The sequence below is a fragment of the Lampetra planeri genome, chromosome 31 (genome assembly GCF_965212315.1).
Source record: "Lampetra planeri chromosome 31, kcLamPlan1.2.h2, whole genome shotgun sequence".
Classification (NCBI taxonomy): domain Eukaryota; kingdom Metazoa; phylum Chordata; class Hyperoartia; order Petromyzontiformes; family Petromyzontidae; genus Lampetra; species Lampetra planeri.
The window spans coordinates 8,753,427-8,771,017 of NC_136137.1; the positions used below are offsets into that span (position 1 = coordinate 8,753,427).

General features: G+C 53.8%; 1 protein-coding gene across 2 annotated transcripts in view; it reads left to right on the forward strand.

Moving 5' to 3' along the window:
- Positions 1-468: 468 nt before the first annotated feature.
- The window catches only part of LOC144729180 (CD63 antigen-like), a 28,375-nt gene continuing 11,252 nt past the window's right edge, over positions 469-17,591 (forward strand). The window contains exons 1-2 of one of the 2 annotated variants that reach the window (XM_078609216.1): positions 469-581; positions 4,973-5,085. In XM_078609216.1, coding sequence (XP_078465342.1) covers positions 5,020-5,085 — 66 coding nt within the window. In that variant the 5' untranslated portion in view covers positions 469-581; positions 4,973-5,019. Of the gene's footprint in view, positions 582-681; positions 808-4,972; positions 5,086-17,591 lie in introns of those variants that run through there. The other variant, XM_078609215.1, reaches the window with a different exon arrangement.

The window sequence follows — 17,591 nt, forward strand, 5'->3', positions numbered from 1 at the left end:
TTATCCCCCCTCCCCTTAACCCCCCCTCCCCTTAACGCCCCTCCCCTTAATCCCCCTCCCCTTACCCCCCCCAACTCCCGTTAACCCCCCTCCACTTAAGCACCCTCCCTTAACGCCCCTCCCCTTAACGCCCCTCCCCTTAACGCCCCCTCCCCTTAACGCCCCCTCCCCTTACCCCCCCTCCCCTTAACGCCCCTCCCCTTACCCCCCCCCCTCCCCTTAACGCCCCCTCCCCTTAACGCCCCCTCCCCTTACCCCCCTCCCCTTAACCCCCCCCTCCCCTTAACGCCCCCTCCCCTTAACCCCCCCTCCCCTTACCCCCCTCCCCTTACCCCCCTCCCCTTAACCCCCCCTCCCCTCAGCCCCCCTCCCCTTACCCCCCCTCCCCTTAACGCCCCTCCCCTTAACGCCCCTCCCCTTAACGCCCCTCCCCTTAACGCCCCTCCCCTTACCCCCCCCCACCCCCCGCGAGGGTGAGGCTGCTCACGTGACTGGCGCGAATCATTCGGAGCGAGGTTCCAGCGGCTGGGCAGCAAAGGCGACTTGAAGATCACCACCATCACCACCACCTCTACCTCGAGGTATTAAACTCTTACACCTTCTAAAGTACCACCAGCCACTCCACACACGCACCACTTACTGCTTCTGCCTCGCAGAGACTCCTTCTCCTCACGCGCACACCGATAGCTTATAAACTGATAACTTAACGTAGCGCGTTCATCTACTTCACCAACTACTGCGCGCGCGACGTCGCCGCCTCTGCTGAGTTCCTGACAGCAGCAGCAGCAGCAGCGGGGAACGCGATAGGTACGATGGCGGTGGTGGTGTGGTGATGGTGATTGTGGTGGTGGTGTGGTGGTGGTGTGGTGGTGGTGTGGTGGTGGCGTGGTGTGGTGGTGGTGTGGTGGTGGTGTGGTGGTGGTGTGGTGGTGGTGTGGTGTGATGGTGCTGTGGTGGTGATGGTGGTGGTGTGGTGTGGTGGTGGTGTGGTGGTGGTGGTGATTGTGGTGGTGGTTGTGGTGGTGTGGTGGGCTCGTTATGGTGGTGGGGTGGTGGTGGCGGTGGTGGGGTGGTGGTGGCGGGGTGGTGGTGGCGGGGTGGTGGTGGTGGCGGGGTGGTGGTGGTGGTGGTGGTGGCGGGGTGGTGGTGGTGGTGGTGGTGGCGGGGTGGTGGTGGTGGTGGTGGTGGCGGGGTGGTGGTGGTGGCGGGGTGGTGGTGGTGGTGGTGGTGGCGGGGTGGTGGTGGTGGTGGCGGGGTGGTGGTGGTGATGGTGGTGGTGATGGTGGTGGCGGGGTGGTGGTGGTGGTGGTGGCGGGGTGGTGGTGGTGGTGGCGGGGTGGTGGTGGTGGTGGTGGTGGCGGGGTGGCGGGGTGGTGGTGGTGGCGGGGTGGTGGTGGTGGTGGTGGTGGCGGGGTGGTGGTGGTGGTGGTGGCGGGGTGGTGGTGGTGGTGGTGGTGGCGGGGTGGTGGCGGCGGGGTGGTGGCGGGGTGGTGGCGGGGTGGTGTTGAGGGGGTGGCGGGGTGGTGTTGAGGGGGTGGCGGGGTGGTGAGGTGGTGGTGGTGGGGTGGTGAGGTGGTGGTGGTGGGGTGGTGAGGTGGTGGTGGGGTGGTGAGGTGGTGGTGGTGGGGTGGTGAGGTGGTGGTGGGGTGGTGGTGGTGATGGTGATTGCGATAGTAGTGACGGTTATGATTATCGTGGTGGTGATGGTGATTACTATGATGGTGGTGATTATGATGGTGGTGGTGATGATTATGATGATGGTGGTGATGATTATGATGATGGTGGTGATTACGATGGTGATGATGGTGATGATTATGATGATGGTGGTGATTGTAGGGTGAGCTGTAGTGTAGCGCGGTGCGCTACGAACCCGGAAGCCCAAGTTCGATTCCCTCTTCACGGGCCAATATCTGAACTGAACTGGTCCTAGTCCTCTCGTAGGTCGACTCAGCCTCAATTGAGTGACCGGTGCAGTGTGTAAATAGTGCCAATAGGGAGACAAAGGCAGCCGGAGATGGTGCTGGCCACCCACCCCCACGTGTACCACCCCCACGTGTACCGCCCTAGGCCTCCGTAGGTGCGCGCTACTTGTTGATTACTGAGAGAGATTCTCTATTGAGTCTCTAATTGAGTCTCTAATTGACGCTGAGTGGGAGTTGAGATGATGAGTGGGGTGAGGGGGGGACACGGGCAGTGAGAGAGACACGGATGGGTCATGGACAGGGGGGACACGGAAACAGAAGGGTTATATGCTTTGGGTCTTTAGTAGATGGGTTCAAAAAGCAATTAAAAAAAACTACGTTTCGATTGCAACACAAGCGGTCGTCGCCTGATTATCACCTGACAACGCCCGCTTGTGTTGCGATCGAAACGTCGTAGTTTTATTTTTATTTTAGTAACCTATCTACGTGACTTTACCGAAAGACCCAAAGAATATGAGAATTCCTGCAGTCACGAACGCTTTAAGTCAACAGAAGGGTTCTAGATAACCAAGGTGGCAGACACAGACACGGGGACTGAGCAGCAACACAGGAAGGGGAGCCGACAGGGTTGGGAGGGGAAGGGGAGAGACATGGAGACGGACAGATGCAATGAGGGACAGGCAGATAGGGATACGGAGGAAGACGCACACGGAGTGGTACGCAGTGGGAGACACGAGGGGCACACAGACTTCGAGATCTGACTGATGGGAGACAAGGAGTTGCATAGAGAGACACACACACACGGATAAGCGGAGACAGACAAGAGAGTGAGGCAGGGAAACGGACTGAAACGGAGAGCCACGTGGCGTTAGATATGGACGGACACGGAGATAAATATACAATAATGGGGGACAGACAAGACGGGGATAAACAGACGCACAGAAAGAGGGGGAGAGACGAGAGGGAGACAGCCAACCCGATATGAGGCGAGGGACAGAGAGACACACACGGGAAACAGGCCAGAGAGACGCAAAGGGAAGGAAAGCATGATATATGTAAGAGAACCACAGGGACGGACACCGAGAGAGACACAGGACACAGAGAGAGGCACAGACACACACAGAGAGACACAGGACACACACAGAGAGACACGGGGACACAGAGAGAGACACAGAGACACAGACACACAGAGAGAGACACAGACACACAGAGAGAGACACAGACACACAGAAAGACACGGGGACACATAGAGAGACACGGGGACACATAGAGAGACACGGACACAGAGAGACACAGACACAGAGAGAGACAGACACACAGAGAGAGACACAGACACAGAGAGATACGGGACACACAGAGACACAGACACACACAGACAGACACAGAAACAGAGACACAGACACACAGAGAGAGACACAGGGACACAGAGAGAGACACAGACACACAGAGAGAGAGACACAGACACACAGAGAGAGAGAGAGACACAAGACACACAGAGAGAGACACAGACACACGGAGAGAGACACGGGGCACACAGAGAGAGACACAGACACACAGAGACAGACACACAGAGAGACACAGACACACAGAGAGAGACACAGACACACAGAGAGAGACACCGACACAGAGAGAGAGACACAGACAAAGAGAGAGACACAGACACACAGAGAGACACAGACACACGGAGAGAGACACGGGGCACAGAGACAGACACAGAGAGAGACAGACACACACAGAGAGACACAGACACACGGAGAGAGACACAGGACACACAGAGAGACACAGACTCACAGAGAGAGACACAGGACACACAGACACGGGGACGTACACAGAGAGATGCGGCTAAAGTTGGGAGAAAAGTGGGGGGGGGTCCGTGTGTGTGCGTGGCACTGCCCAGGAAAGCGTCACACCGCATGACACGGTGGAGGTGGGGGGGTCACAACAGTCCCACTACTCCCTGCCACTGTTATGGCCGCTGAGCACGAACGCATGGTTCCTTCCCATCCACACCCCGAACTTCACACACTAATTTATCGCCACTGCCTTATTTGTTATTACGGGAGCAGTCGGCACCGAGGGTAGTGTGGCGGTGGGCAGGGAGCGCAGTGGTAGCGCACAGCTCTAAGAACACGGCCACCCGAGTTACATTCCCGGCCACGGCTAACGTCAGGTGAAGTCTAAAGATAAGGACACTGCGTGGGGAGGCCTTCACCCAGTAGTGGATTGAGAAGGGACTGTGAATTACGTTGTAGTCACTCGAATTGTATCGTAGCATTCGTTGACAGTAATTATTCTACACGCGTGCTGCGTGTGCCGGATTTGGTCAAATGTGGGGAGCGGTAATGTGGTTAGCACTGCACTAGGAATCCGGCGACCCAAGTTTGAGTCTTGCTCATGCCCAATAACATTGGCAAATATTGGAATCGGTCCAGGGACTCCCTGGGTCGACTCGGCCTTAAATGAGTACTTGGTGCGGTGTGTAAAACATCAGCACTGGGGAGACAAAGGCGGGCGGGTGTAGTGCTGGCCACCCACCCCTTGGTGCACCGTGCCGGCCTTCATAGGTGCTCGCTAACGGAAATTGCCCCAACAGTCTGTTATTGGTTACACGTGGGAGCTTTGTCTCGTTTGGTCCGGTATATTATAGTTCTAAGTGTTCCTTTACATTCTTTGCCAGGGGTTGTCACGTTAAATTATTTATAACTTTTAAAACAACCGATGAAAAGTCTTTAATCTTTGCAAGACATTGATATTTGCCCGGTCTAGCAGTCCTCATTAGAGCCGTGTTGCTGTTTTAACGTGTAAACCGCAGGCCCGCTACTCCGGCTCTGCGGAATTAAATGAATCGGTGAGGTCTGTTTCTGCTGCGTTAACAGTGGTAGTGCACGAACACAGCCAAACACACCAACAGCTCCACGCCCTCCTTGTCATTAACTCCTCTGCCCTCAGAGGCAACCACAATGTGTAATAGGCGATGTTTTGGGCCGTGGGCCTTCTTCATGCTCTCACAGTCCATGTGGGGGTCTACCCCGTTGTGACCCCCTGACCAGCTGAACCTGCTTCGACCTCTGACCGAGCCACCACCACAGACATCAAGATGGCCGTGGAAGGAGCCAGCAAATGCGTGAAATATCTCCTGTTCGTGTTCAACCTTCTCTTTTTCGTGAGTCCTCACCGGTGCTCACCCTCGCCTCACCACGATGGCGCTCATCACTCCGCATTGTACAACACTAACACCACTCCTCATCACTCCAGTGACACTCATCACTTCTCGCTGTCCTCACCACACCAACGACACTCACCACACACATGCTCACCACTTGGCACCATGCCTGCCTAATTTACTCCTCACTTTTCCTCGCCACGCCTACTTGCACTCTCCTTTCCACACCAACACTCACCACACTGACACCACACACGCTTACCTCTCGGTGTCATACCTGGCCAACTTACTCCTCACCACCACACCGACACGCACTCCTCACCACGCAGCCACGCACTGCTCTTCACTCACTGCCACCCGCCACTTCTCCACATCCAGCACTCGCGCCTCCAGGATTTTGGTAATGGTTATTGTTTGGGTTATCTTCCTGGCTGTGGTGAGTGCAAGATCATGCACCTCAGCTGTGAGGGGTTGGGTGTACCCGGGTGATCGAGTGCGGGTGAGTGTACCCTTGGTGACTGTAACCAGGTGAACAGGAGTGAAGGATTGAACATGGGTGAATGCGTACGCAGGCGAGTGTGAGGTGGTGAGTTTGTGTACGCGAGAATGGCTTCAGGCGAGCGTGAGTATGCGTATGGGTGAGTTTACACACCACGTGGTGTTGGGGGGGGTGATGGGGGGGGGCGCTACTCGAGGCCTCGGTGCTGGAATCTCTGGTGACTCACCGCCGCCCCCCCTTTCTCTCTCTCAATGCCCGGCATCACGCGGCGGTGAGCGCGTGACACGGCCTTCCGCCGTTTGTGTTGGTACAGCAGATGTCGTAAGAGTTACGACCCCGACTGATGCGCCCACTGCTCATTTCCCTCGAGATTAAAACAGTCAGGAGACCGCGCGGGGTTAGAGGTCAGAGACGCCGAGGTGGCGCTGCTGAGATTTCCTGGGTTTCAAACTGGGTTGCGGCCACCGCCTGTGATCACGCCGGGCTCTCAAGTGTGGCGAGCTGATGACCTGTCGACTCACTTAGAGCCATAGACACACATAGAGACCTGTGGATTCGCATACAAACACATAGACTAAAGATCTGAGACTCGCATAGGAACCTGTATACTCACATAGAGGCCCATAGACTTACATAGCCTGGGTTTCTGATTCATCAGTGCTCTAAAGTGTCACGAGTTTATGATCTCAGCTCAGTCACCAATAATTTACTTATTGCGCCATAGACATAAAGACCTGCAGGCTCATAAAGAGACCCACCTTTTTAATCTCTTTAGCAAGGTGAGTGGTGGGAAAGTGCTCCAATGTGTGGTTCAGAGCACATCGAAGAGAAATACCGGGAGCTGTTGCCCTGTCAACTCCTGACCTTCAAGGACCACTCTTCCAGTCTCAACCAAACCACCCTTGTTGCACAGTCCCCGTGCCCTTTAAAGGTTTCTCCTATGTCAGGCTTGAGGTTTTCTCCATAATCTCCGACCTCCGTCTTGGTAACCTTGCCCTCCTCCATCTTGCACACGTGTCCCACCCATCACCTCCTCCTGTTTTATTGTACCATACTGTAAACTACAAGCATTCCTCCGGCCAGTTGCTTTGTTCAGAACCTCCCGACTTTGTAAGAAGCCTGTCCACCGACCAAACGGTCAACGGTTCCAATGTTTGATGTTGTGACGACACGTCTCGTGTGACGACACCCTCCTGAAGTCGTGTTAACGTTCAACAGACACCAGTCCAGCCGGGGCGGTGAGGCTCAGCTACCAGAGTTGCAGGGTTGGAGGGGGGGTGGGCGCTGGGAGATCTGAGAGGAGGAACTTGGGAAGGGTTTATCAGCTTCAGCAGAAGCATCATCACAATCACCATCAGCATCAGCAGCAGCATCGACACAATCATCAACACCAACAGCAGTAGCAGCATCATCACAATCATTATCACTACTCATCGCCAAAACAGCACGGATTTCATCATTGCGAGCACTCAGTCATGAACAGGAGTGTGGGAGCAAGGTTTCCGGGGAGCAGAGCGCGCGCCTGTGTGTCGGAGTCGAGAGTTGCGCAAGTGAACCGCTAACCTTGATTAAACAGACCAAGACTACATTTGTGAGTAGATTGATGACCCTGATTCCTGGTGACATTTACGGAAACTGGGGTGAGGGGGGCGGGCTGGGGGGAATAGTAAGCAGTCGGGCTGTGAATCATCGCTTTCACGGTACCCGTGACGCATGTGTGGAAAGGCTGAGGAGGAGGCGCATGTGGCTGGGAGTCGCCTACAAGTGGTGGTGTAGTGGTTAGGGGAGCCGGTGCAGTGATTTCCGTTCACAGTCGGCAACATCGGCGATGAACATTTGAACTGGTCATGGTCTTCCCATCAGTCAACTCAATTTCAAATGAGTTTTGTACCTGCTTGCGATGTGTGGTCAACATCAGTTTCCGGCCACACGACCTCCTCGTGTGCCGTGCAGTGTGAGTCTATCCCCCATGCTCGCCAGTGCAAGGCCCCTGTTCGCCAGCGTTGAGCGTCGCCCTGCATTGTTGTGTCAGGTGATCGCCACTTGTTGGGTCAGTTGGCTGTCTTGTGTGGACACTGCACAGGGTCCAGGTAGCCTTGTTGCTGGTTCGTCTCCGTTAGGAATCGTGTAAACAAAACTGTGCAAGCACACGTAACGAACGCTGCGTGTAGAAGAAATACAAAAATAACTCGCAGCCCTTTGTACATAAACTGCTGGGTTGAAGGCCTCACCAGGGGGTAGGAGGTGGGGGGTGGGGGGTGTTTGGCCGGGAATTTCACTCGAGTTGCTGGGTCCGTATCGCGGTTTCGGTAGCCACGCTGCTCAAACCCCGCGGTCACGCTGCGCCTGTACCCCTCGGAGTAGGGGACGTTGAAGACAAGACGGCAGTCCAGTCCAGTAAGGGATCCTCTGTTGTGTTGACCGTAGCTACGAGATGCGTAATTTTGAAGGTTATAATAGTGCGGGATAAATATGGCTGGCATGCACAATAAGTCCACTGAAGTGCGCCGTGCCGGCTTTCATAGGTGCAGCACTTGCCGCCACAGTCTGTGAGGGGGGATCTTTGTAAGTCTGCCCCCCACGCTCGCCACCGCCAGCACAAGGCTTCTTTCTGCCTGTTCAGCGTTGCCACACGCGTGTGTTCTAACGCCCACGTGTTCTCTAACGCCCGCGTGTTCTAATGCCCGCAGCGGAGTGTTACATTTAAATAGAAGTCGCTTAAAACATATATCTTGTTACTGTCACCCCCCCAACAAACTTAAGACCACAGACCTTGGGTCCTTGGTGTTGTTGGTGCGGTGTGCGGCGAGTTCCATAGGCGTGAGCTGGGGGTGGATTTTGTCGACTTGTACCCCGCAGATCCACGTCTTGGCATTGGCTTGCGTTGGTGGGGCAACCAGACTTTGTGCGTCACATGCGCGGAGGTCACAGCCGTCACATGGCGTCGTGTGACATTGTAACGTCTGTGCAAGTGAATGCTCATATGTATCTCGTCTCCAGCTATCTCATCTCTGTGTCTTGTTGATCTGTCACCTCACCAATCATTTCTGGTTAATATCTTATCTCACACGGCCTGTTGTACCTCGTAATCTCTCCCGTGGGCCTTGTCTCTGAGCTGGCCACCCCGATGGGCCATTCTTCCCAGGCCACAGTTGGTCCCTGGGCCCCCAGTTGAAACATTGCCAGCAGTCTTGCGGTGACGACACGGACGTGCGAGGTGACGTCACAGCGCGGTTTGCGTCAACTCGGGTTCACGAAGGCACAACCGCGTTCCACAGCCTAAGCCGTTGCCAACCGATCGCCTCGCCTGGCAGTCTGTTCAGCGCAGATTAGCATCACTTTTTGTTCGTCAAAAATGTTTTCCTATTTGGCCTAACATGCCAATATAGAAAAAAAATAACAACAGGCTTGACTCTGTTCCAGCAATAACATTGCTGTTGATATGTTCACACACCAAATAGATACCTATTGCAAGGCATCAAGTACGCATTAACAACGCATGCTTTTGGTAAAAACATGCACACAAACATGATTTGATAATATTGTATGAATTGTCTTTGAAACCGATTGGTCTACACCAGAGACGGCATCGTTAGTGACCTTGTCTCACCAGTATTAGACCAAAAGGCGAACAGCACAAAGGCAATGCAAAACACCTTAACACCTGCCTTGAAAGGGTAAAACCTATTTTTTTTTTCATTTTGATACTGGCAAAAAAGGGTCATATAGCTATGCCAGTTTAGGATCACAGAGCTTGGGCAATTTGATGGTAGCGTCCGTCCTGGCTGCCTTCCCACGTGTCTGTGGTGTCCCCGCTGTGTGCGTTACAGATTTGACAGCGGCGTGTGTTGAATTGCGATTTGCGTGAACGACGACGCCACTATTTGTAAAAGAAAACGGAAACATTAACATTACACGTCAACAAAGGGCAAGATTGTGCCTGTCCTGTTGGGGCATCAGGGGGAAGGGAGTTTTAGGATCTATGTGCCTTAGTCTGGCTCTCTGTGAGCCTTGGAGTAATAGCATTGAAACGCCAAGCACTATAAATCAGCCATAAAACATGCTTTCATGATAATGTATGAATTGTCTTTGAAGCTGATTGGCCACGTCTCAACAGTGTTAGATAATAAAATGTCAAAAGGCGAACAGCTTTAAAGCAATGCAAATACAAAAGCAGGAGCAGATCAGCCTTAGTCTGGCTCCGTGAGCCCCGAAAGTTAATACTTAGCCCAGAACAACCATAAATGTGCCTTATTCTGGCTCTCTGTGGGTCTCTTTACTATCCGTGTAGTTATGCAAGAAGGTACAAGTCCAGTTTCAGATCACTTTTATTCCAGTGTCTCAATCCACTGTTGAATGAAGGCCTCCCCGCATGCCATGTCGCTCCACGGTTTTTGACCATACTTGAGCATGTTGATCAATTGTGAGTTGGTGAAGGGGGAAGGATGGCGGTGAGCGTGGGGGGGGGGTGCATAGGGAAGAACCGTGCCTGGAATAACTCCGACAATGAGCGACCGGGAATTGAACTCAATCACCAGGCTCACAAGGTAGCACGCTAACCATTGTCCACCTGCACTGTATATGATGTTTATGTACACTGGGCGGTGGCTTGTACCGTGCCTCGCACTTTACCCCGCCAGGCTAATTATTCTGACGCAAGGAGTTGGGGGGGGCAATGGCGAAGGAAATGGGGACACTACTGGCTAGCATCGCTCTGCTTGCACGCGGCGTGAGCCACGAGGATGGGAACCAAGGTCGGTGTGGCTCTAGGCAGTGGTGTCAGGGGCTGACACCAGGACTAGGGTCGCCACCGTTTCCACCGTAGACCAACCCCCCCGGACGTGTTCCTCAGTCGGCACTGGGTCTGTTATATTATCAGAGCTGTGCTGCAGTCCTCTGTAATAGTGTGCAACGTGACCACAGCACCGGTATAAACTGAGTCTCGCTACAAATAATTTCCTGCTGCCACCCTAACACAGACGATGCCGGTTCCCGGACTGTACCGGGTCACAGCGGGGCAGCGGACAGGTGGCGACCCGAGGGGTGGTCACTGGGGTCTCAATGTGAGGGACGGATAGAGGATCGTGCTCCAGTGTCAGAGCGGCCAAATACACAGTAAGAATGTGGAGGGTAGCGGTGGAGGTTGTGTATTTAGGAAGTAGTGCGTGTTACACGAAGGACGAGGGGGAGAGTTGTCGAGGGACGTCGCGTCTACAGAGAGCGGGTTGTGTTTATGGGCAAAACTGAGTAGATTTGAAACGTCACGATCATGGACGGGTCCATGCTGGGCCCTTGTAATTGCTTGCCATGTTATGGCGCTAAAGCAGTTCAAGTTTCTTACTCGTGCGGAACTCGGGAGACTTGGATGAGTTTCAACTGCTAGAGTGACCTGGATGGCGATGATTGCTGCTGTGCGTGTAATCCCAATTCGTGGTGTAATTTTTTTAATTTGTCAAATTTAAACCTTGACGCCGGCGCACAACGGATTACACTTGTGAATGACAAGACGCGTCGTCGTCGCCGTCGTTATTTTAAGCAGGGTCGAAATTTTGTTGTTGTCAGGAACTCGTTATGCGTGTGGAGCATCGTGGGACAGACTTGCATAGAGACCCACAGACTCGCGTAAAGATCCATAGACTCGCTGCGTTGTGATGAAACCAGGTTCTCAAGTGTAGAGGGCCGATGGTCTCAGCCCAGTCACCAACAACTGCATGTCAAAACTATCGTCGCATTGTATTAGTTTTTTACACTTAAACTCGCGGCCTGTGCGTCCTTCGGCAGTCAGCCAAGCTTTTCTTTAGAATATAGTATGATAGCATATCCCGTGCGCTTGCTTTGATACCAGAGGTCGCAACCGGGTACCCGATACCCATACCCTACCCGATACCCGGCTACCCGTACCCGGCCGGGTACGGGTATCCATTTGCGAGCCTGGTGCGGCCGGGTACGGGTACAGCTAGACCGTGAGTCACCGTTTGTCACTCATTTCCCAACGTCTTGTCTCTTCTCACAATTCAAGTTCCTAGAATCAACCCACCCACGCCTGCAACATGACTTAATCCCAGAGGTCGCAATCAGGTACCCGATACCCGTACCCTACCCGTACCCAGCCGGGTACGGGTAGGGTACGGGTACGGCCGGGTACGGGTCCGGGTACCCGTTTGCGACCCTGGTGCGGCCGGGTACGGGTACGGGTAAGGAATCAAAACCCGTTTGCGACCTCTGTTTGATACACGGGACGCGGGTGACGTCACCACGCAGATGTGCGCGGTGACGTTACCTGCCCGCGCATCAGGATGCCAGCCAGGCTGCCAGAAATCCAGCCAGCAAAACCTTCTTTTTCTAATACAAGAAATGTGTGGCGCAACGCCATCTCTCGGACTCGACGTGTGTGAGCTGCTGACGTGGAATGGATGTTCTTGGCAGGGCATTAGCGGGTGTGGCCCCCAGCGGATAAAGAGGGCCCACCTGAAGTGACCTCAGAAGAATTTCTGTGATGTCATCTTCTGCCCGGCATGCATTGACACGTGGGGGAAGGGGGGGGCGGTGGTGGGCACTGCCTTGCCGTATTGTTCCAAATTGGGAATTTTCTTAGTGTTCGTGACTCAGTGCGTGTAGCACACTTGGTGTTTAATTAGGGAACCACATACACACGTGTGGATATGTGTCATACAGTCCGTTTAAGTGATCTGCTGCTCAAATGAGCGTTGAGGCATTGGCACTAATCTCCTGTTGACAGCCCTGCAGAGCCAGTGGTGGAAATTCCACATTCATCTGGTGAGAGGCGAGTCTATCCACGACTACAACCACAGTGGAATTTCTCCACAAAGTGGTGTACCTTTTATCGACCCCAGAGGGATGATGGGCTGAGCCAAACTTCCCCACCAGGATATGAAATCGCAACCTTCCGAGTGCGAGCCACTCGCTCCGCCGCTGGGCTGCGTAGAAACGATTTGCACAAAAATACATAAAAAAATAACCTTTAGGTCACACCGCGGAAAGTTTCTTGCACCCCCCGCTCCTCCCCCATCCTTCTCCCTCGCCCCTCCCCCGGCCCGGAATGAAATGTCGACAGACCTGACATGCGGTCAACACCAACGGCGGTCATCGCACCGTCTCTGCTATGCACGGAGACTGCATGGAGATGGCATGGAGACGATGCGTCAGCGCTTGATGGCGGTGGTGACAGCGCTTGAGTGGAAACAGAGGGAAGGGCGAGAGGGGAGAGCGCTTGGGCATTCAGAGCGGAGAACAACAAAACCAAATCGCCCCCCTAGTGCTCTCAAATTCCCTTGTGCCTACAGATGAGAGGGGAGGAGGGCGGGGGGGATGGGTGGGTCGGTGGGAAGTTGAGTTTTAATGGAAACGGTGAAACGTGTGGACGGCCAGACGACGTCTCCACCGTGGCCCCGGTGAACGTCAAATGGCGCACCATCCCGGCACGCTTCCTGCAGCACCAAACTCCCCAGCGTAGCCGTCGGCGACCCTCGCAAACGTTGCCTGCACCGCGACTTTTCGGCAAGGGAGGGGAAGACTTCCGGGTGGGGGGGGAGTGGGAGCCGGCGTGGGAGTCGGCGGGGCTTGTAGGTGTGAGTTTCTGCTCAGCCCAGCGATGGAGCATTGGTGCTCATTTCCCGAGTGAGTGGGAGCCGTGGTCTTGTGACCACCGGTGTGGTGGGTGGGTGTTGTTGTTGTGGTGGTGACGACCTGCGGTGTGGTGCTGGTGGGGGTGTGTGTTGTTGTGGTTGTGACGACCTACGGTGTGGTGCTGGTTTGTGTTGTTGTTGTTGTGGTGGTGACGACCTGCGGTGTGGTGGGTGTGTGTGTGTTGTTGTTGTGGTGGTGACGACCTGCGGTGTGGTGCTGGTGTATGTGTGTATTGTTGTGGTGGTGGTGACGACCTGCGGTGTGGTGCTGGTGTGTGTGTGTTGTTGTTGTGGTGGTGACGACCTGCGGTGTGGTGCTGGTGGTTGCACAGTGTATGGTGGACGAGACGAAGCAGTCCCGTGTGGTTCGACCGAGCCCTCAACATGGAAGGGAGGAGGAGTTGACCAGCGATTGGTGGCGGGGGTGGCTGCCTCTACGGTGTGGGGGTGCTCCCATACTTAGGGGTCCCGTATCGCTGTGAGGGTCCCACCCGACCTGGGGGTCCCGCCCTGCTCGCCCGCCCTCGTGTTCTTTTGCGTCTCCCCGTGGTGTCACAATGAGGCTGGTGGAGACGTGATTGTCAAAGCAAGTTCTTGCTTTGTTGGTATTTGATGAGCAAAGCCTGTTCGGGGGTTATTGCACATGCCCATGTACGCACGCACACACACACACGTGGTACCTCGCGCACAAAGACAAAGATCCCCCCCCCCCCCATAGCCTGAAACAGACTTTGGGGCAAGTGCTCTTAGGGAGCACCTATGAAGGCTGGCACGGTAACACGAAGGGGTGGGTGTGCCAAGCACCACGCCCGACCGCCTTTGTCTCCCCAATGACTATGTTTACACACTCCCTGAAGTACTAATTTGACGCTGAGTCGACCTAGGGTCCAGCTCGGAGAGCTGTCACTGTCGTCGGCTGTGAGCGAGAATTGAATTTAGGTTTCCGGGTTTCGTCGCGTAGTGAATTAACCGCTACTCTACCGCTGCCCACGGACACACGTACTTATAAACGCAAACGTACAAAAAAATATACATAACCGCATACTGTACACGTGAACGCACATACACAACCCTCTGCCCCCCTGCCTCTCACGCACACACTCTCTTTGTAAGCCGTACGACTTTGTTGATTTTTCCCTTGCGGAAGCTGTGGCCGAGTTTGTTGGTTTAGGAAGTTGCACACAGCCCTGTTCCTGGGCACAGTGCCGCACAGGCCCCGCACAGGCCCCGCACAGGTGCGCGGGATTGGGAGGTGTTGATTTCGGCGTCTGGGAGCGCCGTACACGAGATGAGCGACTCGCATCTGGTTACGATGGCGGGTGCTGTGATGATTTTTTTTAATGTGATGATCGCCATGGTGACTGAGATGATGGTGATGACTGTCATCTGATATGGTATGTGTGTTGAACTTCTTTCACACCATACATGGTCAACCGTGCTAATCGGAGGTGCAGGGAAGGACAATAACTAAACGCAAAAAGCAGTTCTCAAGAAATTAGTTTTCAATCTCGGTTTAAAAGTGCAAAGCTCCAGTGGCTTCCTCATATCGGAAGGAAGAGCGTTCCAGGCAGCCGCAGAAGTGCATCTGAAATTGCACGATGCGGTAACCGTCTTTGATCCATGGCTAGCCAAAAGCCGCTGCGAGGATGATCTGAGTTCACGTGATGGTTTATGCTTCTTGACAAGATCAGCAAATTATTGTGGTTCACTTGTGGCAAGCACCTTTTGTGTAATGTATTCGTTCGGTAACCGGAAGCCAATACAGCTCGGATGAGCATTGGACGGTCATGATGATGTGTGACGATGATGATGGAGACTGATCTTGCGTCACGATGATGTATGGTGATTATGATGAGGATGACTGCGATGACCCCAGTGGTGTGTGATGACGACTGCAGCGATGATTGCGATACTGATTTTAGGGATGAGTCGGCACGGGTGTGGTGTCGACCGCGATGATCGCCGTGGCAACTGTGTGGCTACGACCCGATATCATCACAAGGTTGGATGTGACCCTCCTTCCCCGGTCACGATCCTGCCAGCTGAACCGTCAGTCAGCTGACTCAGATTCGGCCTTTAGTCAGGCGGGGGACACAATCTCAATCAGCTGACTTGGCCTTAATGGGGTGACCTGCCTTATGCGCCCGCGGGGAGCGGGGCTACGTGCCACCCCAGCCCAGAGATTTGGTGAATCGCTACGAATCCAGATTGGGATTTTGATTCGAGAATCGGTTGTTGCCGGTCGTCTCGTTTGCGTTGTTTCTAGTTTATTCTCATTTTGTGCAGTTTTGTTCGCTCCCATTAGCCCTCCCTCCCACTCGTACGTGCGCGTGCAAGCGATCATTTGCATGCAGTTTGGTTGCACTAAAGACAAAGACGAAGATGCCCCATGAAGCCTTAACAGACTTTTAGGGCAAGTACTGTTAGCGAGCACCTATGAAGGTCGGCACGGTGGGTGGCCAGCACCACGCCGAGCCGCCTTTGTCTCTCCCGTGGAAATGTATACACACCGCACCAGGTACTCATTTGAGGCTCAGTCGACCAAGGGGGAGTCCCAGGGCCGTTTCAAATAATCGTTACTCGTGTTTCTAGATTTGAAGCTTTCGTGACTGCAAGGATTCATATTCTTAGGTTTTTTTCGGTAAAGTCACGTAGGTAAAACATCAAAATGAATAAAAATAAAATAAAATAAAAATCACGACGTTTCGGAGGCAACACAAGTCTCCGTCATCAGGTGGGACCTTGATGCAGCTAATCTGGCTGTGACGGTCCCACCTGATGACGGAGACTTGTGTTGCCTCCGAAACGTCGTGATTTTTATTTTATTTTATTCTTATTAATTTTGATGTTTTACCTACGTGACTTTACCGAAAAAAACTAAGAATATGTTACTCGTGTTGGCCATGAGTGAGAATCGAACTCGGGTTGGCGGGTTCATAGCACAGTGCGCTAACCCGCTGCACAAACTCTCCCTGCTGGTATCCGGACACGCGCATGTGCACACACACGCATGTGCACACGCACGGGGGTGCGGGATGGTGCAGCGGGCGCAGTACGGCGGTGTATCTGGATGCGCAAAGTTCGCTACGGGGCAGAAGTGATGTGGTGTGTCGCGCGCGAGCGACTCCATTTCATGCATCGCAAGATGTTGAACATGAAAAATCAGGGGACAGTAGTCGACAAATCCCACTGCCTCCCTCGCACGGCTCCGCTCGGGAATTTCCTCCCCCCCCCACCCCGTCGTATCAACCCCTCCGCCAAGCGCATACAGTACAATAAATAACCTCGCTCAAATCAAGAACTGCGTTAAACTTTTACCCGTTACAACTTTGATAGTGCTGGTTGCTGCTGGCCACTTACTGCCTTTTGGCACTTTAGGGGCCCTGTGCTCGGCAACCGTGTTACGAAAAGCAGCACTTGCGGAGAAGGGGGGCAGCCTAGGTCATGTTTTTTTATGAACTAACTCTAATTTAAGTAACAAGTTTGGACTGAGCTGTGCTCCGTGTTTTTGTTACAACCCGAGCAGCAGCGTGTGACCGAGTGCAATGTGGGCTTCAGAATGAATGGCCAAAGTCCAGGGGGTGATTGTATGCCTTGCTCAAGCGAGCCGTGACCCAACGGATCATAATCACAGGGCCTCGTTACCTGTTTTGCTTTGCACAATGCCCAGTTTTTTTTCGGGGTTAGGTCGTGTAAATATAAATGTGTCGTTAAACCAGTCACCACCCCACACAGCCGCTTAGCAAGGTTTGTCACATTTGCAGAACATGCCAATTCGTTACGAGTTCAATGCTGTCGGTTTTCTCTCTCAATACACCGGTGTTCTGTGCTAGTAACGTTGTGTTTACTTGACAAACCTCACTAATTGGCTGTGTCAGATGGTGGCGGGTTTTACGACCGAACCCCAAAACAAACCTTATGGATTTATCTTTTATTTATATTTACTCGAGAAAGGGCAATGAGTAATTATTTGTAGTATCATTCATATAGGGCCCAATTGAACAAACATCTTGAAATTCTTCTCGAAGAAGGTAAGATGGCAGTAGATCCGCATGCCGACAAAAGGCTGCGGATTGAGAACGCCACCGCTGCCGGAGGGTCACGTACGGCAGGCGCCAGCTCTCGCTGCGAAGCTCGGAGGAGGAAGCCGCCAATCTGGTTGTGGCGGTGGCGCGGTGGTGGCCTGCACACGACCGCCGCAGTCTCACAAAGAGCCAGGGGCACACTTGCGTTCCCGTCCGGGGTGTGACGGCGCACCCGTCGACGCGTTCGTGCCCAGCTGCGCGCAGTGACCCCCCCCCCCCACATTGTTATTCGTTTTCAGGAGGGTCCTACCAACTTTTTTGCAGTATGGGGGCGAT